The sequence below is a fragment of the Arachis hypogaea genome, chromosome 14, assembly GCF_003086295.3.
Source record: "Arachis hypogaea cultivar Tifrunner chromosome 14, arahy.Tifrunner.gnm2.J5K5, whole genome shotgun sequence".
Taxonomy (NCBI): Eukaryota; Viridiplantae; Streptophyta; class Magnoliopsida; order Fabales; family Fabaceae; genus Arachis; species Arachis hypogaea.
The window spans coordinates 141,393,188-141,413,637 of record NC_092049.1 but is presented as its reverse complement, the minus strand read 5'-3'; the positions used below and the strand labels follow the sequence as shown (position 1 = coordinate 141,413,637).

The window sequence follows — 20,450 nt, the reverse complement described above, 5'->3', positions numbered from 1 at the left end:
ACTAATAACAAGTCGTAATGAGATGGTGGCTATTACGATGGGTAACCGGAGATTATTGGGTTGGATTAGTTTGGCTGGCCCAATCGTCTGAAAGAGGAAGCCTTCGAGTGAGTTTATGATCCAATGCCTCCGTCCGACTTGGGTGTGAGAGAATGGGGGGTGGTACCTGCAAAGGCATTCCGATGCCAAAGTCAGTAAGGGAGCAAAACAGGTCTAGAGAGTATTGGGCTTAGTGATACCTGAGAAGTATCAGTGTATTTATAGCGATAAGCTAATAACCACCGTTGAAGTAGTTCCGCCATAAAAGGGGGAATAACCGTTCCTTTATCTTAGGGCAGTTGGCATATGGCTCCTGGAAGTGGGTTGAGAGATTTTAGGGGCAGTTATTCTCTTGAGTCAGTGTTTTTCTGCCGACTAATCTTCATTCCCGACTTCTTTAGAGCAAGTCGTGGTAAGAACCGATTTCATAAGACAAAGGTCGGTGTAGGGTGAGGCTCAATCCTTTGAATTGAGTCTTTCGTTTGGACCTGGGCCTTAGCGTTGGATCAGGGTATGATCAATGGCAAACTATACAAATCCAAGTAAGCCTCCTCACTTTCTTCACTTACTTGACCAAAAAGAAAGTTGAGAATTGTTTTGCAAGAAAGTGTTTTTGAATGAAGTGTGTCCTTCAAATCTAGATCCCCTTGGTAGATCAATTGTCGAAAGTTGTAGGGGTTTACCACTTGCTATCATCACCTTAGCAGGGCTTGTTGCCAAGAGAAAAAGGACAGAACAAGAGTGGTTGAGAATTAAGGGCTATGTCAGTTGGCATCTTGCTCAAGACAAGACCAAAGTCATGGATGTACTAAAACTTAGCTACGACTATTTGCCTAGAAGATTGAAGCCATGTTTTCTGTACCTTGGAATCTACCCTGAAGATTATGAGATCCCTGCGAAAGAACTTATCCAGTTATAGATAGCTGAAGGGTTCATACAACCACATGAAAGTGGAACTCCAAATGCACCAGAACCAGAAGATGTCGGTGAAGATTACTTGGTTGAGTTAGTAGATCGTAGCTTGATACAAGTAACTAGTATAAGGAGCTATGGAGGTGTGAAAACATGTAAGATTCATGATCTCCTCCGCGAACTCTGCATATTAGAAAGAAAAGCTAATAACTCCTTAGAGGTTTTCACAGAGTCCAACATCCATGCCAACAACACAAGCAATCCTCATAGATTGTCTTTTCTGTGCAATGCACAATCTTATGTCTCCTCAGTCAAACCGGACACTCGTTCGTTGTTCTTTTTTGCCGGAGCCAGAAGGACGAACTGCAAAGAAAGTTGTCTTAAAAATTTCCAGTCTATACAAGTGCTACACTTGCAAGATCAAGTGTATTTCACATCAGATTCTAATGATCTGGAAACAATGATCCACCTGAAGTACTTGAGACTAAAGTATCCAACCTAAAAAGTTTAAGCATATTTTCAAGGTCTTATGAGGTCCCTCTCTCGTGCGTGGGCGGAGGTTTCTCACGGCTTCAAGTGCTGAAACTCGAATACTCATCTGGATACAACCGGGGTGTGTTGGACGGAGGTGCAATAATGACTCCTCTTCGGTGTTCGGTGATGAAGCAGTGTCTTCGAGTGACTGCGCTTCCTAAACAGCTCTGGTCCTTGACTACCTTACAAAAGGTGGATGTTGTTGGCCCCTCCGACGAATTGGAAAAAAGCCTCTGAAATGTTGAGGTCAAGAAGGGTTGCAAGCTCACTGTAAACGGATATACAGATCTGGATGACCTGCCTCTCCGTCGCCGTGGTACGTGACTACCACCTGTTTGTGTCTCGATTCTTTCTCTGTTTCTACTTTCTAGTATCTGCTACCAAAAGGTGTTTGTACTTTGTACAACTGAATTTCACCTTCAAAGATATCTAGCATGTCACATGCCAAAGTCCAACAGTAACACAGGCTTCACCTACTTACATCCCTACACATGGACGTATAATTCTTGCATATAATGAGATCCAATATTCTTAATCAAAATTTCCTTTTAGACTAAGTGTTTATTTGGTGCTATTTAATTGATAATAAAAAAATTAAATTGATAAAAAAAATTTCCGTTTAATAGCACCAAATTTTTTTATCAATTTAATTTTTTTATTATCAATTAAATAGCACCAAATAAACACTTAGTCTAAAAGGAAATTTTGATTAAGAATATTGGATCTCATTATATGCAAGAATTATACGTCCATGTGTAGGGATGTAAGTAGGTGAAGCCTGTGTTACTGTTGGACTTTGGCATGTGACATGCTAGATATCTTTGAAGGTGAAATTCAGTTGTACAAAGTACAAACACCTTTTGGTAGCAGATACTAGAAAGTAGAAACAGAGAAAGAATCGAGACACAAACAGGTGGTAGTCACGTACCACGGCGACGGAGAGGCAGGTCATCCAGATCTGTATATCCGTTTACAGTGAGCTTGCAACCCTTCTTGACCTCAACATTTCAGAGGCTTTTTTCCAATTCGTCGGAGGGGCCAACAACATCCACCTTTTGTAAGGTAGTCAAGGACCAGAGCTGTTTAGGAAGCGCAGTCACTCGAAGACACTGCTTCATCACCGAACACCGAAGAGGAGTCATTATTGCACCTCCGTCCAACACACCCCGGTTGTATCCAGATGAGTATTCGAGTTTCAGCACTTGAAGCCGTGAGAAACCTCCGCCCACGCACGAGAGAGGGACCTCATAAGACCTTGAAAATATGCTTAAACTTTTTAGGTTGGATACTTTAGTCTCAAGTACTTCAGGTGGATCATTGTTTCCAGATCATTAGAATCTGATGTGAAATACACTTGATCTTGCAAGTGTAGCACTTGTATAGACTGGAAATTTTTAAGACAACTTTCTTTGCAGTTCGTCCTTCTGGCTCCGGCAAAAAAGAACAACGAACGAGTGTCCGGTTTGACTGAGGAGACATAAGATTGTGCATTGCACAGAAAAGACAATCTATGAGGATTGCTTGTGTTGTTGGCATGGATGTTGGACTCTGTGAAAACCTCTAAGGAGTTATTAGCTTTTCTTTCTAATATGCAGAGTTCGCGGAGGAGATCATGAATCTTACATGTTTTCACACCTCCATAGCTCCTTATACTAGTTACTTGTATCAAGCTACGATCTACTAACTCAACCAAGTAATCTTCACCGACATCTTCTGGTTCTGGTGCATTTGGAGTTCCACTTTCATGTGGTTGTATGAACCCTTCAGCTATCTATAACTGGATAAGTTCTTTCGCAGGGATCTCATAATCTTCAGGGTAGATTCCAAGGTACAGAAAACATGGCTTCAATCTTCTAGGCAAATAGTCGTAGCTAAGTTTTAGTACATCCATGACTTTGGTCTTGTCTTGAGCAAGATGCCAACTGACATAGCCCTTAATTCTCAACCACTCTTGTTCTGTCCTTTTTCTCTTGGCAACAAGCCCTGCTAAGGTGATGATAGCAAGTGGTAAACCCCTACAACTTTCGACAATTGATCTACCAAGGGGATCTAGATTTGAAGGACACACTTCATTCAAAAACACTTTCTTGCAAAACAATTCTCAACTTTCTTTTTGGTCAAGTAAGTGAAGAAAGTGAGGAGGCTTACTTGGATTTGTATAGTTTGCCATTGATCATACCCTGATCCAACGCTAAGGCCCAGGTCCAAACGAAAGACTCAATTCAAAGGATTGAGCCTCACCCTACACCGACCTTTGTCTTATGAAATCGGTTCTTACCACGACTTGCTCTAAAGAAGTCGGGAATGAAGATTAGTCGGCAGAAAAACACTGACTCAAGAGAATAACTGCCCCTAAAATCTCTCAACCCACTTCCAGGAGCCATATGCCAACTGCCCTAAGATAAAGGAACGGTTATTCCCCCTTTTATGGCGGAACTACTTCAACGGTGGTTATTAGCTTATCGCTATAAATACACTGATACTTCTCAGGTATCACTAAGCCCAATACTCTCTAGACCTGTTTTGCTCCCTTACTGACTTTGGCATCGGAATGCCTTTGCAGGTACCACCCCCCATTCTCTCACACCCAAGTCGGACGGAGGCATTGGATCATAAACTCACTCGAAGGCTTCCTCTTTCAGACGATTGGGCCAGCCAAACTAATCCAACCCAATAATCTCCGGTTACCCATCGTAATAGCCACCATCTCATTACGACTTGTTATTAGTATTTTGCTGCCATTTTTATCATTTGGAAAGGTATCCCTCAAATCGTCCCATGCTTCAGGTTCCCAGATATCATCAAGCACCACAAGGTATATGCTCCATTTCAAACACTTTCCCACTTCATTCTTCAAAACCTCCTCACTTGAATCTTTAAATTTAGATGTTGAACTCATCAAGCAATCAAGAATTCTCAACAAAACTTCCTTTTTGTTGTAGTCTTTGGAAACATAACTCCATGCGCGATAAGGGAACAATTTCTTGACCTCTTTACTGTTGTAGATCTTTCGAGCAAGAGTAGTCTTGCCCAACCCACCCATACCAATGATGGAGACAACATTATTGTGTGAATCCTCGTCCTGCAACTTCTTAATTAAAATGGCAATGTCATCCTCAAAACCTACTACATCTTCTTACACAACATACCTCTTTTGTTTGTCATCTGATTGCATGCCTTCGAATTCACCTTCATCGAAGCAAAATTTCTTAATCTCAACACCCTTTTTTAATGCATGCTTATCTAGTACACCATCATTTCTTCTTGTTGTAATGATCCTACTACCAGGACCAAACCAATCACCTGCCCCTGCTAATGATTCCAATGGTTGTATGCTATCAACATCATCCAAAACTAGAAGAACTCTCTTTTGGCCAAGCCTTTGTCTAATTTCAGAGGATCCTCTGGATATGCTTCCTATCTCAGTCTTCACTTCCTCTCCCATCTCAGATAAAAGTGTTTTTTGCAGACCTTCTAGGCCACCTCTTTTTGTTTTTTCACTAACATTAGAAAGAAAACTTCCAGCTTTAAAATGACCTCTAATCTCATTATATAGCTCCAAAACAAATTTTCTTAGTTCACCATCTCCATGAATTCCCAGCATGAAACAGGCAGCATGAGAATCAACCTCTAGAAGTGATTTCGCCTCTTCAAGCTGAGAATCTAATCCAAGTGGGCGATCAATATATAAAGGAATAGAAGGAAGTCTCCTTGAGACCTCTTCAACAATGTTGTCAATAATCACACCCCAAGGTCTGCAAAGCACATATGCAATACATTATATCTTCTTTGTATTTTAATTTGTCTTCTTTAACTTTACACAAATATATAAAAACTATAACTAAACAAATGAAAAATATATAGAAATTATCTTTTTAGAAAGTTACTGCTATGTATATCATAGTATAAAATTGACAACTAGAGATGTTAACGAAAATATCTATTCTTAATATATAAAAGTAGATACATAAGCATGCACTACATTACTTTTGACATATTTCTTTTCTTCTACTAATGTCATGTCAGTAATATTACTTACTTGGCATAACTTTAGAATCAACCACTCAATTCTTGCCAAATCAACTATTATTTTTAAATCAGCAAAAAAATAAAATATACAAATAAAAAACTAAAAAATAGAATCCAATAACTTTGTAACCTCCAAATACATTGAATTCATGTTCCTATATTTATTATATCTTACCGTTATAAACAATACAATAAATTTATAATCGTAACAATTAATTTATAAATTAAAAGTTTAAAAAATAAAAATTATATTTTATTATTATAATTATATTTATTATAATCATTTTAATTTTTGCCAATGAGTTATACTTCAAATGGCATAATCTCCCATATTGATCGCGAATTCGAGTTTCTGTATCTTTGCTAAAAAGAAAAATCATTTTAATTTTTAGAAGTAACACTAGATACAAAGAACTATTATTGTATTTTTTACTTATTATTAAAAACAAATTCTATTTTATTTTACCAATATAAATTTTGAAAATAATATTTGAAAACTAAAAAAAAAACAAATTTATTAAAAGAATATTAAAACGAAACCAAAAAAATATGATATCAGACATACATTTTTATATTAGATACAAATAAAAAACTAAAAAATAGAATCCAATAAATTTGTAAGCTCCAAATACATTGAATTCATAGTCCTATATTTATTATATTTTACCGTTATAAACAATATAATAAATTTATAACCGCAATAATTAATTTATTAATTTTTATAAATAACTCACTAAAAATAATAAACATCCATATTACAACTGTCATAATAATATTATTAATCATAATAAATTTTACGTTATAAGTATTTAAATTTCATACCATTTAAACTACATATATAAGTCTCTTATCACTATTCTTTCACATAACATCAAATTTAGCACAAAAAAATTTATTTTCAAACTGCAATGAGAATCTGATGATCAGGTATGACAAAAAAAAATCACAACATGCATCATACATTCATACTTACTCAAATACCATATACCTAATGATAACATAAATTGAATATTGGAATAGAAAAAGATCTTCACAATTTTAGCAATTATAAACAAAATTGATGACAAATTAAGATGGAATTATGTTAAATGTAAAAAGTGTAAGAAGAAAGCATATAAAAAAAACAACTACATTTGTGGCACATGTAATCAAACATCATAATATCCAACAATAAGGTAACTCTATATACTTTTCATAATCTTATCTATCAAATTATTAGTTGTTAGCCCAATACTTATTTTAGGTTCAGAATTCAATTAAAGATTTTAGATCAAAGTGTTACAACAACTTTTGTACTATTTGATGGCGACGCAAAAAACTTATTGGGCACAACTGCTTCAAATCTAATGACATTTCAGAAAAATAATGACATTGAAGCACCACCCCATCAAGCGATTAAGAAGAAAGAAAATTATACAAATTCAAGACACATCTTCGAAAGAAGAACATACATACAAAGATGGAACCAAATAACACAATAGAAAGTGCATCAAACTCAATAATTCATAAAGAACATGTCTTCGCAAGAACCTAGGACAAAAAAAAGAAAGCACCAACTCTAACAACTAACAAAAAAAAGGAGGACGAGCGCCACATAAGATGGCTAAATCCATCCGCTAAAACAAATGCAAAAATCAAACCACTAAATAAAAATATCACTTTGTACAACTCCAACATCCAAATCTTTTGTACTACAAATTATTTAAAATAAAACACCTTTTAAATTTAGCTTCAATTTACACATTTAATTTATTTCTACAAAATATAACAATTTTTAATATTTATTATATACTATCATTAATTTAACGTCATGCGCGGGTCTCATTCTAGTTTTCTAAATAAAGCTGTGTGTGCAAATTAAAGTACTCACGTATTCTGATTACAGAGTGGACCATAAATGTTGCCAACTTGAGACAAGGCTGACCTCGATGCTTCCAACTAGTGATTGTATCTGCCTTTTTCTTGATGATTAGTCATGGCTTTTGCATATTCATTGAGCTGGTACTGCACATCTGATTCTTCCACATAGTAATAAACTGGTAACACCGGTCGCTTTGTTCCGTTGTGGGAACACTCCATGATCTTGACGAGTTCATCAAGGCACCACTTGGAAGTTGGATACTCATCACACAGTATAACAATTGACATCCTTGATCTTTCAATTGCTTCAACAAGAGCACCTTCCAGTTCCTCGCCTGTTCTCAGATTCTCTCTATCTCTGAAAGTCTCGATTCTTTTGTTGACCAAAGCATGATAGAGTGCGTCTGTGAATTCGCGTCTTGTGTGGCCTCTGAAGCTCAGAAAAACATCACACTTGAAATGTGATGATAATGCTGCACCTTCATCTGATAATGATGAGGAACCTGCCATGCTAATTAACCGTCTTTGCGCGTTTTTGCCAAGAGTTAACAAAAGAAAGAGTAATGCATATAGAAATGGAGACCAAATAAACGCGTCCTTGTAGTTGCTGATTCTAAATATTTTAATTGCAATTTACACTTACAATAGATTAAAGTGATAAATAAACACGTAGAAAACAGATTAATCCCTAAAACAAAATACCAATAAAGCATATGCTACGAAGTTTCGTGGCCAATGATGAAATAGTTAGTGGATTGATTCATGACCTTGCTTGGTAGAACATGTATAATAGGATAATTAGAGAGAGAGGGAGTAAGTAGCTATATGATTATTAGTTAATTAGTACTAGTAATAATGCAAAAGATAGTATAAATTAGGGATGACATACACTATTGTCATAAAAAAATTGAATAATCAAATTCTGTAAATCTTGATTCGGTAGGAGGTTTAACAAAGGAAATTGTTCTTAATTCTCAAGTCATAATTCATCTTTTTTCTTATCCAGAATACTCAATGTTTCTAACTTGTCAAGTGTAGGTAACAAGTTTGTGGTAAAGCTAAGGCGTACCCTGAGGTATCTTAGGTGGAGCAACTTCTTGATATTTTCCAAATTCAATTGATTTACTAAATAAAAATCAAGTAACTCCTAATTCAGCCCATCCCAAAATTTTGAATGTCATTTGTTAGTTTAGATAATTTGATATAAGGTAAAATATGATTTAATCCAATAGATCGGAGTTATTTTTAGATGGTTTATGGCTGTGGCAAATAAGTCTATGTTGTACTGGAATTTAATCGAGTCTGAGCTTATGTTCAGCTCTTTATATAGGAAATAAGAAATACGATTGTGTATCAAGCTTTGAAATTTAGTTCGTAAGTATTTGCAGTGCTTTGAAATTTAGTGGTTTAATACTTTTGATTTGATCGGTTTTGACAAATTGAAATTACAAAGTTTGAAATTTAGTGTAATGACTCACATTCAGTAAATGATATCTGTCATTGTCCTAATACAGAGCAATGTTTCTTGGGGTCAAGAAAAACTGATATATATGAAAGTAGACATATGATGGAGTGATTTGGAATCTTAGCCATGATCAAGGATTTAACGCTATACACTAACAATATGAATTCATCTCATTTATGTTTAACATGAAAGAAATTACATGTCATTCAAACCTTCAACAGAACATGCACAACGTAAAAGCGAATGTGTTTGAGGAATTACCAAAATAGTACAAAAAAGTGTCACTCAAAATAAAAACAAGCACTATATTCAAATAAAAGAGAGAAAAGAAAAACAGTGCAATCACACTCCATTACAATACAATGGGGCTGCAGGACCACATGTAATGATATGTATTATGGAGGAGAGTTCTGCACAAATAAAATGAATGATTCACCTTATTAGCAAAAGCATAAAAAACAAGTTGCATGAAAAGGGTAATCATGTGGCATAAATCATATATATGCCTGTGCTTATGAGTAAATATATACCTGCTTTTGGGACAGAAGCAGTGACATTGACTTTCAATGCCTCAATCAATCAATCAATCCATCATTATCATATCATCGTAGTCGTCGTCGTCTCTCATCATCATCATCAGAATCAGGTTCAATAAAATGCAAGTCAAATTCAAGGGAAAGCATTCGTTCAGGAAGGGACTGCAACGTCAAGCCTAAGCACTGACGAAAGACAGCACTTCGAAGTCTAGACATCGCACCAGCTTCTAATGTAACACTTGAGACACTCACACCTATCATGATTAACACTTGAAGCTGCGGAAAGCTCCCAGCCCCACCACAATTAAGGACATATTGCTCACATATTATTTGATGTAATTTTAAAATTTGAAGGCTTCGAATCCGTCCCAAAGCATTCATGTCTTGGTCATTGAAATCCTTACAAGCCAAGACAATCTTGGTAAGATTTGACGGAAATCTAATTTTACCTAATGGAACTCTTTCAAAGACGTTAAGAAAAACAAGTTTCAGTTTACGTAGCTCGCTTAGGCGGAGCAGGCTCCTCAAGTTTTCGTCTACTAATTGACATTCGTCTTCACTTATCAGTAAACCCAGTGTTCTCAAGTTGGGAAAGTAGCCATTGTTGAGTAGGAGCCCTAATTGTGAATCTGCATAAACATAACACAGGGTTTGGAAATTCTGCATTCTCTCTTTTACCCTTTCATCTAACAACAACTGCTCACCACCGAGCCCGGGGCAACGAAAATGTCTCATTTGCTTTAACCCCTCATCAACACTTATTTTCTTTGGCTTCCAAATGCAATTTACTTGTATTGTTTGTAAACTCTGAAGCTTAAATAACCGATGTAGAACAAGACAATCCATTTTCAAGAACTTGAGGCTTTTCAACCTCTCCAAGTCCTCAGCATTCTTTTCATTTGGTAACCCATCGAATCCATTCAAATATAGCACATTAACTGGGCAACCTTCTGGAATATGATGTGACCACCCGTCGACATCTCCATAAACGAACAAGGAACAAGTGCTTGAATGATTACATGTTACCGAACATGCATAGGATCCTTCGCTCCTGGAAAAGGTAAACGTGCGAGCATTGTTACTGTTATCAGGGTTGTCGTTACTCACCAATATGCACAGATCGCGGATGAGGTCGTGGATCTGACATGCTTTCACGCCTTTGCCATCACTCCTCCTCTTCACAACCTGTACCAAGTTACGATCCACCAGCTCCTTCAAGTATTGCTCACCAATATCTTCAGGTTCTATCAATCTTCTTCCAGTTTGGATTGGCTTTATGAAGTCTTCTGACATCCAAAGTTGGATTAAGTCTCTCACCAGAATCTCTGCATCTTCAAGAAACACACCAAGATATAGGAAGCATGGCTTCATTTTCTCAGACAGATCATCGTAGCTATACTTCAATATCTTCATCATCTCTTCACCTTCCTTGTCTTCAGCAACAGACCAGTAAGGGAGCAGGTTCTTGATTTCTTCCCATGCATCCTCTGATCTCTCCTTCTTCGCGACAATCCCGGCTATGGTTTTGATAGCCAATGGTAAACCTTTGCAGCTTTCGAAAGCAATTGATCTTCCAATAAGCTCTAAAGGAGGAGGACACTCTTCTCTGCCAAACACCTTATTGCGAAACATTTCCCAACTTTGATCTTCATCCAACAAGTGTAGTTGGTGGTGAGGCTCCTTTGACCTTGTATAATTCGCCATTTGATCATTACGAGTAGTTACTAGTATCATGCTGCCATTGTTGTTATCCGGTAAAGGACCCTTTAGCTTGTCCCATACGTTTGCTTCCCATACATCGTCAAGCACTACCAAATACTTTTTCCCATTCAAACGTTTTCTCACCATATCTTTCAACTTCTCTTCACCTGCATTTTCATAGTCAGCTTCGGGTACCTTCAAACACTTGAGAAGTTCTTTGAAAACTTCCGTTGGCATGCACTCTTTGGAAACGGTTGCCCATGCGCGGCAAGGAAATAGCTCTCTGGCCTCATCGCTATTGTAGACCTTTCGGGCAAGGGTAGTCTTGCCCAACCCACCCATGCCAACAATGGAAACAACATTCCTAGCAGAATCTTCTTCTTTGAGTTGATTAATTATTACATTGAAGTCTTCCTCCAATCCCACTACATTTTCTTCCATCATAGTAGAGCTTCCTCCGTTGCCTTCGAATTCACCTTCATCGAAGCGATATTTCTTAATATCAACACCAGCATGCTCATCTAGCACATCTTCATATCTTGTTGTTATGATGATCCTACTGCCAGGACCAAACCAATCGATTTCTCCAGCTAGTGATTTCAGTTGTTGTATATTATCAACATCATCCAAAATCAGAAGAACTCCTTTTTTGCCTAGTCTTCGTTTTATTTCAAAAGATCCACTGAATGTGCTTCCGATCTTATTCTTTACCTTCTCTTTCATCTCAGAAAGAAGCGTTTTTTGTAGATCTTCTAGGCCACCGCCACTTGCATTTGTTTTCTTACTGATACCGGAAAGAAAACTTGCAGATGCAAAGTCACACCTAATCTTGTTATACAACTCCGCAACAAATTGACTTAGGTCACCATCTCCATGAATTCCCAGCATCAAACGGCAAGCATGAGATGAACCAATCTGTAGAAGTGATTTTGCCTCTTCAAGTTCAGAATCACATCCAAGTGGACGGTGAATATACAGAGGCAAAGGAGGAAGTCTTTTTATGACCTCTTCGACAATCTTGTTAATAGCCATACCAAATGGTCTGCAAAGAACATACACATTTTCTTTGCATTTTAACTTGTCTGATCTTCTTTTATAGAAATATATAAAATACTAATATTCAAATGAATCGTAAATAAAGTAGCTACTCACGTATTCTGATCACAGCGTTGACCATAAATCTTGCCTACTTCAGACAAGGCTGACCTCCATGCTTCCAACTTGTGATTGTATCTGCCTTTTTCTTCATGAGCAGTCATGGCTTTTGCATATTCGTTGAGCTGGTACTGCACATCTGATCTTTCCACATAGTAGTACACTGGTAACACCGGTCGCTTCCTACCATTCTCCGAACATTCCATGATCTTGACGAGTTCATCAAGGCACCACTTGGAGGTTGGATACTCATCACACGGTATAAGAATTGACATCCTTGAACTTTCAATTGCTTCTAGAAGAGCACCTTCCAGCTCCTTGCCTATTCTCAGCTTGTCGTTATCTCTGAAGGTGTCGATTCCGTTGTTGATCAAAGCATGATAGAGTGCGTCTGTGAATCTGAGTCTTGTGTAGCCTCTAAAGCTCAGAAAAACATCATACTTGAAATGTGATGACGATGTTGCACCTGGATCTGATGATGATGATGATGACGAAGCAGCCATGGTAAGAAACAGCCTTTGGAAGGTTTGCAATATTAAACAAGAGTTAACAAAAGATATTAAAGTAACAGAAATGGTAATGGAGACTAGGTGAAGTCATTACTACAAATTAAACAAGCCTGGACCCAAGTTTCTTAGTAATTGCTGAGTCTAAATTATTGAAGAGAGATATGTAGACTCTCAAGTCAACTCCCGCGGATTGCAAGCAACTTCTTCGTAGTAAATGAAGTTATAATAATTAATTAGTTATTATTAATATTTTTAATAATGTAAAATTATATTTAATAATATAAAATATTTAATTTTTTTTGTTGATTAAATACTGATTTAATTAATTATTGACTAAATTTTAATAAAAAAACTAATTTTTTAATTTTCTCAATGAATGATGCATAAAATTTGTAATAAAAAATATTATTTATATATAAAAAAATAATTATTAAATTAATTATTATTTATTTATATATAAATATATATTATTTAATTTATTTTTAATATATATTTTATATTTTAATATTTATTTTATATTAACAACTAATTTTAATAGTTAATTTTAATATATATTATTTTTAATAAGTGGGCTATACCTATAATGTGTACTTTCTCTTGATGGACCTAGTGATTAAGACTGCCAGGTTGATCTGGGTTATGATATTTGGACTAAGGCCAGGAATTATTTTTTTTTTAAGAGGAGTGATGGTTTCAGTGGCTAAGAGAATGGGGGTTAAATCTTAGCCCCATTTTCGTTTGATAACACTTGTTGACTTGTCAGACTAATTCTGGAAACTTTTATCCTTTTTATCTCTTCACTACACACGAGACTTTTTGTTTTGTCTCGTCCCTAGCCACGAGACTTTTCTTTTTGTCTCGTCACTTGGCACGAGAAACTTCTGGTTTTTGCTCCTGTATAGTTGAAAACAGAAATGGAGTAGAAAGAAGAAGAAGATTGCACCCAGATATATCCTGGTTCGGCTGCTAAGTGCAGTGCAGCCTACATTCAGTCTCCATCACAATCATGATGGAATTTCATTATAATCAATCTGATTACAACTTGTAAAGTGCTAACCCAACTTATAAGGGGATTCCCACATAATCATGAAACACAACATAGATGAACAAAGGACCTCTAAGACATCTATGGCTTTTTCTTTTAATTTTGCTCTCTCTGCCTTTTTTCGCTCTATGGCTTTTTCATACAAACCTCACTTGTTTGCCTTTTTCCATGAGACTCAAGACATGACAAAATTAAACAGAAAAATTACAAAACAGAGAACATTGAAGGAGAAGAGAAAACTGTTAGCTCAGGTAGCTCTGAGAACTCTGTGCCTTACACTCTCAAATTTTCTCCTTGCTTCAAACAGTGGTTGTTCCCCCTTTTTAAAGAAGAGGAAAGCCTCCACACTTGAAGCCAAAACCGAACCAACTTCTTCTTCCTTCAATGAACAGAACCGGTTCGGCCACTTAGAGAGAGAAGAGATAACCATGTAAAACCCAACATGCAATTACCTCTAGTCCTTTTTTGATCATCAACCTTCATCAATCCGAGCTCTCCATCATTGGCTTCCTCTCCAAGATGGATTTCTGGCCCTTGATGCTTCATGATGATGATGACTTCATCTGCTTCAATCTCTGCCTTCAACCATCACTTCGCCGCTCTAGCTACTCCCTGTGGTGGTTGAGCAGAATCAAAGACAAGCCATGCTTCAAGAATCTCCCTTGCTGGCCGAATCTTCATCTTCCTTTTCTGAGCATGAAGAGCTCGAGATTACCTCACCAAATCTAACCATATTTGGTGAAAATCTCAGCCACTACATACTTTACTTTTTCCTGCCATCATTAACTTGATGGTCTTGATGCATGCAACTTCTTCTTTTTCTTTGTTGATGAGCATAGCGTCCATAGTTTCCTGGACAAGGACCGAAGAAGAAACAAGAAAGAGATGAGAGAGAGAAGAAAGAATTTGAAGAAAAGCAATTTCAAAGTGGTTAAACTAATTAATTGAAAATAGCTTGCTTTTACTTCCCTTAGTTGGCGTGTAGCAATGATGCCCTTAGTCAAATCAATCTTCTCTCACTTACTTATGTTTCCAATGCTTAAATTAACTTTGAAATCCTTGTAGTGGAATCCGTTGGAAGCAAATAAGGCTTTGTTTTTCTTTGCCTCATGGATTCGGTCAAAGCATGAGGAATTTTCATCTTAAATGGAATTGGGCTTAGTTGCAACAATAATTAAATCAGGCCCAATAATAACATTTGCTTTTCTGATGAAATTGGGATCAAGCAGTGAACACATAGGAAGACTTTCTTTGGACTTTATAGAAACAAAATTTTCTGGCCCAACTAATAAAACCGTTTCAGCCAAAAATCACACAACAAGAATTACATGGGGCTGAAATTTAATTAATTGGGCTTGGGATATTTCTTTTCATTTCGGCCCAATAACAAATCTGCACACACAAAATTATTTATTAAGCAAGTATGAATTAAGATCAAATTAATAATTTTGTAATTAAATATTTTAATAATGTTTGTTCATCATCAAAATTAAACAAGAGTTTTCCAAACTCATCAAAGAGGAATTTTGAACTAGCAATATTAGAATATATATATATATAAGGCAGCAATAATAATTGATATGGTCATTGGCCAATCAAGCTTAGCTTTGTTATGTGCCCCCTATTCAAGGAAATCATTGAATTGTTTTGTTTGATGGACTTGTAGCCTGCACGATTTGGGATGAAGTTCTAAAATTCTAAATTAGACAACAATTTATTTCTTTGTGATTGTGATTGTAGATGTAGATAAATATTCATGACTAAATTTTTATTCTAACTAATTGTATTTTCTCTAATAATGCTATAAAGAATGATGAAACAAGTCTTAGACAAGAAGGCAATATGGTTTTTTTTGTCACATTTGCCATTAGATCAATTGATAATAATATACTGCATGTTGATATAATGATATAGTCTATGATGGAGTGACTCTGAATCTTAGCCATATGATCCAGGATTTAAAGCCGTAATGTACTCGTCACAAGACAATAATTTATTACTTTATTAGCTTGGTTATCGCTCTCCACTAGAACAATAATTCGAATACATATATTACACGAACACCTCCATTACAACAATACCAAGCTTATTGTATAAGATACCTCAGCTAATGAGAAGTATGTATTGGATCAGCTATGACGATGTTGAAGTTCTCCTGAGCTCATACTTGTTGGAGGCATTATCAGCTTCTTCCCAAATATCATCATGCAGATGGCGTAAGTTACTCAAGGACAACAGCCGTTCAGGAATCTCCCTCAAATCACCGCAATGAGAGATGACCACGCGTTGAAGACAAGGCATCACACCTTCTTCTAGTGCAAGACATTGGAGAAAGTACATATCTATCATGTGAAACATTTCTAGCTTTGGAAAACTCCCAGCATCACCACAACTAATAAGCCTATTCGGCGATACTAATCCCCCATTCAATTTTAAAGTTTTGAGGTTGGCAATCCGTCCTAGAGCAGCCATGTCGCTGGAGTTGAAACCCCAAGCACCCTCCAAAGTGATCTTGGTGAGATTTGACAGAAATTCCATTTCATCCATTAAAAGTGCTGGCGTATTGTAATATTTCATCATGTGATCAAAGTGTAATTTCAGGTTGCGTAGATTCCTTAGGTCGCCCAGTTTCTTTAGTACTTCAGTCCTACCTCCTTGCTTGTCCTCTGAATACAATAACAAACCCAATGTGTTCAAGTTGGGAAAGCATCCATTCTTTATGAGGCTTTCTAGTACTGAATCAGGACGCACATAGCTTAGGCTTTGGAGATTTTGTAATATGTTATTTGGTCCTTCTCTGTCTGCTTGTAGCTTCACACCACCTCGACAATTAAGATGCATCAGCTCCTTATACTCCCCAATTCTTATGGGTACCACCGGTTTGTATATTCTCAGGTACTTTAGGTGGATCAACTCCTTGAAATTCACCCTTGGATCTTTACCACCAACTGTCTCAAAATGTAGCACATTAATTGATTGTAAGTTTTCCGGAGTATCACTTGACCAATCCACATCAATTCCATAAACAAACAAGGAACAAATGCTCGATTGATTACATATTACTGAACAAGCATAGTATTTACCCTTGCGAGTAAAGGATAATCTACGAATGCTCTGTGCATTGCTCTGTTCTATGCACAGATCCCGGAAGAGATCGTGGATCTGGCATGTTTTCACGCCTTTCCCGTCACTCTTTCTCTTTGTCACTTGTACCAAGTTACGATCCACTAAATCCTTCAAGTATTTCCTACCAACATCTTCAGGCTGTGGTGGTGCCTTTGATGTTCCAGTTTCTCTTACTTGTATGAAGCCTTCTGCCATCCATAGTCTGATTAATTCCGTCACATTTATATTGTAATCTTCTGGAAAGACCCCAAGATACAGAAAGCACGGCTTCAGATTTTCATGTAAATCATCATAGCTTGTCTTCAATATGTTCTTCATCCGGATGATATCATCATCAACATCCCAATGAGGAATTAGTTTCTCAATGTCTCCCCACTCTTCTTCTTCCTTCTTTGCGACAACCCCAGCTATGGTTATGATAGCCAATGGTAAACCCTTGCAACTTTCTACAATTGATTTACCAATAGGCTCTAAATCAGGAGGACAATCTTCTCCACAAAACACCTCGTTGCAAAACAATCTCCAACTTTCTTCTTCATTCAACCGGAGCAGTTTACTGTGAGGTTCCTTGGACCTTGCACGGTTTGCCACTTCATGATTTCGTGTAGTCACCAATATCCTGCTGCCATTATTGTTATTTGGTAGAAGATAATCTTTTAGATTGTGGCACAGTTGAGTGTCCCACACATCATCCAGCACTACCAAATACTTTGTACTTTCCTCATTCAACTTAGTGAAACAACTTCTCACCTCCTTCTTCAACTTTCCTTCTTCTTCAGGTATAGGTTTGGATGGCTTCAGAGAACGAAAAAGAGTTGAGAAAATTTCCTTTTCCGTGTAATCTTTGGAAACAGTTACCCATGCACGGAAAGAGAATACCTCGCTGACCTCATTGCTATCATAGATCTTTTTAGCAAGGGTTGTCTTGCCCGACCCACCCATGCCAACAATGGAAACAACATTCCTCCCCTTTGGATCTTCTTCCTTCAGTTGATTAATAACATCGATGAATTCTTTCACAAATCCCACTACCTTCTTCTCCTTCACAATCTTTTCCTTCCCGAATTCACCTTCACGTATGCAATGTTTCTCAACCTTAACACCATTCATCACAGCAGGACAATCCTCAAAGAGATTTCTGTTTTCTGTAGCTATCATGATCCTACTACCACCACCAAACCAATCACCTATTCCCATTCTCATTCCCACTAGCAACTCCAAATGCTCTTTACTATCAACCCCTTCTAGAACCAGGAGCATCTTTTCATGCTTCAACTCATGCATCTTCTTCCCAACCATATCAGAAAGAAGCTCCTGTCGGAAAATTTCCACGCGATTGTCATCCGTGGTTTTCCTTAGAAGTGTACTAACATCAACAAGAAAAGCTGCTGTTTGGAACTTATATTTGATCTTATAGTATAGCTCAAAAGCAAATGTTGTTATGTAACTTTTGCCTATTTTAGGATCTTCATAAATTCCCACCACACCGACAGTATCACAAGATTCAAGGTTCAAAAGTGATTCAACCACTCCAAATTGAGAATCAAATCTGTTTAATTGTTGCCTGATCTCTAGAAGTTTTGCAGAGACTTGTTCAGCAATCTTGCCTACGACCGCTGTTTCATAACTACAAAGCACAAGGCACAATATTAATATCTTTGTACGTAATTATTATTTTAGAAAAAATCATGATTCATTGTAAACTTAACTTGTCCTCTCAATCTTTATTAATTAAGATGATAAAAAATTATGAGTTCAATTAATTAGGTAATTCATTAAGTAACTCACTGATCTCCCTTCTCAACAATGTGTTCTCCACTTAACCCGCAAACTGTAGATAAAGCCAACTTCCACGCATCCGCCTTCTCTTTGTTTTCTCTTGCTTCATGTTTCTTCATGGCTTCCTTAGATTTGGTGCTAATCTGATATCTCACTTCTGCAGGCTTCACGCGATAAAAAACTGGAAAAACGGGACGTTTTGTTCCATTGTTGGAGTACTTGAGCATCTGCTCTAGTTCCAGGAGGCACCATGAAGAAGACACATAGTTTTCACTCATCACAACAATATGAATCCTAGATCTTTTAATGGCTTCCATCAGAGTAGGTTTAATTGCGTCACCTAGTTCCAGACCCGGATCATCCCTGAATACTTGCAGTTTTTTTACATCGGCCAGGCCATGATAGAGATAATCTGTGAATAAGAACCTTGTGTCCTCGCCTCTAAAGTTCAGAAAAACATCATACATGCCTCCTTCTGATGATAAGGATGACGTCGCCCACAACCACGGTGCCGGCAACGAGGAAGACGCCACCCCGGCCGCTCCATCATCGGCCATGACGTGGTATACAACAATTGAAATCAAAGAAGCAGTAAAGCAGTGTGGATATGAATGATGAAATAGTTGGTGGATTGATTCATGAACTTGCTTGGTGACTTTGGAATATATTATTAGCTACTTGCAATACTTTGATGAATGATTGATACATATATTTGTTATAAAAAGACCTTGGTCATGACAATTGCTTTCACCACCAATTTTATTTTATTATTAAACTCTTGATATTAGACTTAACCAATCTTAACTTGTCCTTAGCATCCAAGTCATGTGTCCACCATGATGCTCAGTCATCTATAGACAACGATTCTTATGATTAAAAAACAGAGAGGTGTAATAAAGGTGGAGCTATCAGCTATGGCCATGGTCCCCTCCAATTTTGTAATTTTTCTCTTTCAATTCAAGTAAATGGAATTGTGTTCTTAGTTCATTTTAAGTCATAATTCATCTTTTTCCTCGTCCTCAAATATATATAATATTCTTCTCAACTTCAATACAATCTCAATCATATATCCCATTTTTTTTTCTAATTCTCTAATCCTTAGTTTCTCTAATTCTAGTCCTAAGACAAAGACATATATACCTAGTGATACTTTTTATGTTCCTCTTGACTAAGAAGGAGAAATTATGTTTATTTGACTAATTTTTTAACATCCTTCAAATATCATTAGCAGTCCATTTGATTTTAAAGATCTTGGATAGTAGTCGCTATGCTTTTATTAGTTGTAATTTTTAAAATTTCACGGCATTGCTTTATTTTTTTAAAGTATTGTTAGAAAAATAATAAAAATTAGTTAACAAAAATTGCACCCATCTAAAAATTAAAAATATGTATTTAAAATTTATTTGGTAGATAACCAAACTTTTTTTTTCGATCCAAGAATTAACTAATAAAATAGTGAAAAGCAAAGATTAAGGAATAGAAAGAGAAATTTAAAAGAAAAGAGAAATATTGTCTAATTATTGGTTGAAAAAAATTTTATTCTCAATCTTTTTCTATTTAAAATCTAAAAATCACATTTAAAAGCTTCTGTTACATTAAAAGTTTATTATAATTATAAATCATACCAGTAAATTTAATATCAATGTAAAATTATTTGCATAATTTTAATAATTCAAAATTAACGATACCATAAAACTACTGTGTATTAAATATACAGGAGTTATTAGATTATAAAATATAAACAAATATATATTGAGCTG

General features: G+C 36.3%; 4 protein-coding genes across 4 annotated transcripts; all 4 read right to left on the bottom strand.

The window, feature by feature from the left end:
* Positions 1-4,621: 4,621 nt before the first annotated feature.
* On the bottom strand, positions 4,622-5,665 carry LOC114927608 (disease resistance protein RUN1-like). The gene is made up of 2 exons (XM_029297678.1): positions 5,655-5,665; positions 4,622-5,240 (listed from the first exon to the last, which is right to left on the bottom strand). The coding sequence occupies exons 1-2, from the start codon at positions 5,663-5,665 to the stop codon at positions 4,622-4,624; spliced, it is 630 nt and encodes a 209-aa protein (XP_029153511.1).
* A 1,787-nt stretch (positions 5,666-7,452) lies between these two features.
* Positions 7,453-7,884, bottom strand: LOC112795465 (toll/interleukin-1 receptor-like protein). The gene has a single exon (XM_025837395.1). It carries the CDS (start codon positions 7,882-7,884, stop codon positions 7,453-7,455), a length of 432 nt encoding a protein of 143 aa, XP_025693180.1.
* Positions 7,885-8,976: 1,092 nt separating this feature from the next.
* LOC112798107 (toMV susceptible protein tm-2-like) lies at positions 8,977-12,964 on the bottom strand. The gene is made up of 3 exons (XM_072215608.1): positions 12,229-12,964; positions 9,370-12,118; positions 8,977-9,249 (listed from the first exon to the last, which is right to left on the bottom strand). Exons 1-2 carry the CDS (start codon positions 12,732-12,734, stop codon positions 9,442-9,444), a joined length of 3,183 nt encoding a protein of 1,060 aa, XP_072071709.1. The 5' UTR covers positions 12,735-12,964; the 3' UTR covers positions 8,977-9,249; positions 9,370-9,441.
* A 2,646-nt stretch (positions 12,965-15,610) lies between these two features.
* Positions 15,611-19,448, bottom strand: LOC112798106 (putative disease resistance RPP13-like protein 3). The gene is made up of 2 exons (XM_025841281.3): positions 18,700-19,448; positions 15,611-18,538 (listed from the first exon to the last, which is right to left on the bottom strand). Exons 1-2 carry the CDS (start codon positions 19,245-19,247, stop codon positions 15,919-15,921), a joined length of 3,168 nt encoding a protein of 1,055 aa, XP_025697066.1. The 5' UTR covers positions 19,248-19,448; the 3' UTR covers positions 15,611-15,918.
* Between the last annotated feature and the right edge of the window lie 1,002 nt (positions 19,449-20,450).

What these genes read in the sequence shown, in the direction of transcription:
- LOC112798107 (XM_072215608.1), bottom strand. Translation starts at nt 12,734, where the DNA reads ATGGCTGCTTCGTCATCATCATCATCATCAGATCCAGGTGCAACATCG. An exon ending in CAACGCTGTGATCAGAATAC is followed by an intron (nt 12,119 to 12,228) that starts GTGAGTAGCTAC and finishes TGTTCTTTGCAG; the next exon opens with ACCATTTGGTATGGCTATTA.
- LOC112795465 (XM_025837395.1), bottom strand. Translation starts at nt 7,884, where the DNA reads ATGGCAGGTTCCTCATCATTATCAGATGAAGGTGCAGCATTATCATCA.
- LOC112798106 (XM_025841281.3), bottom strand. Translation starts at nt 19,247, where the DNA reads ATGGCCGATGATGGAGCGGCCGGGGTGGCGTCTTCCTCGTTGCCGGCA. An exon ending in ATTGTTGAGAAGGGAGATCA is followed by an intron (nt 18,539 to 18,699) that starts GTGAGTTACTTA and finishes TGTGCTTTGTAG; the next exon opens with TTATGAAACAGCGGTCGTAG.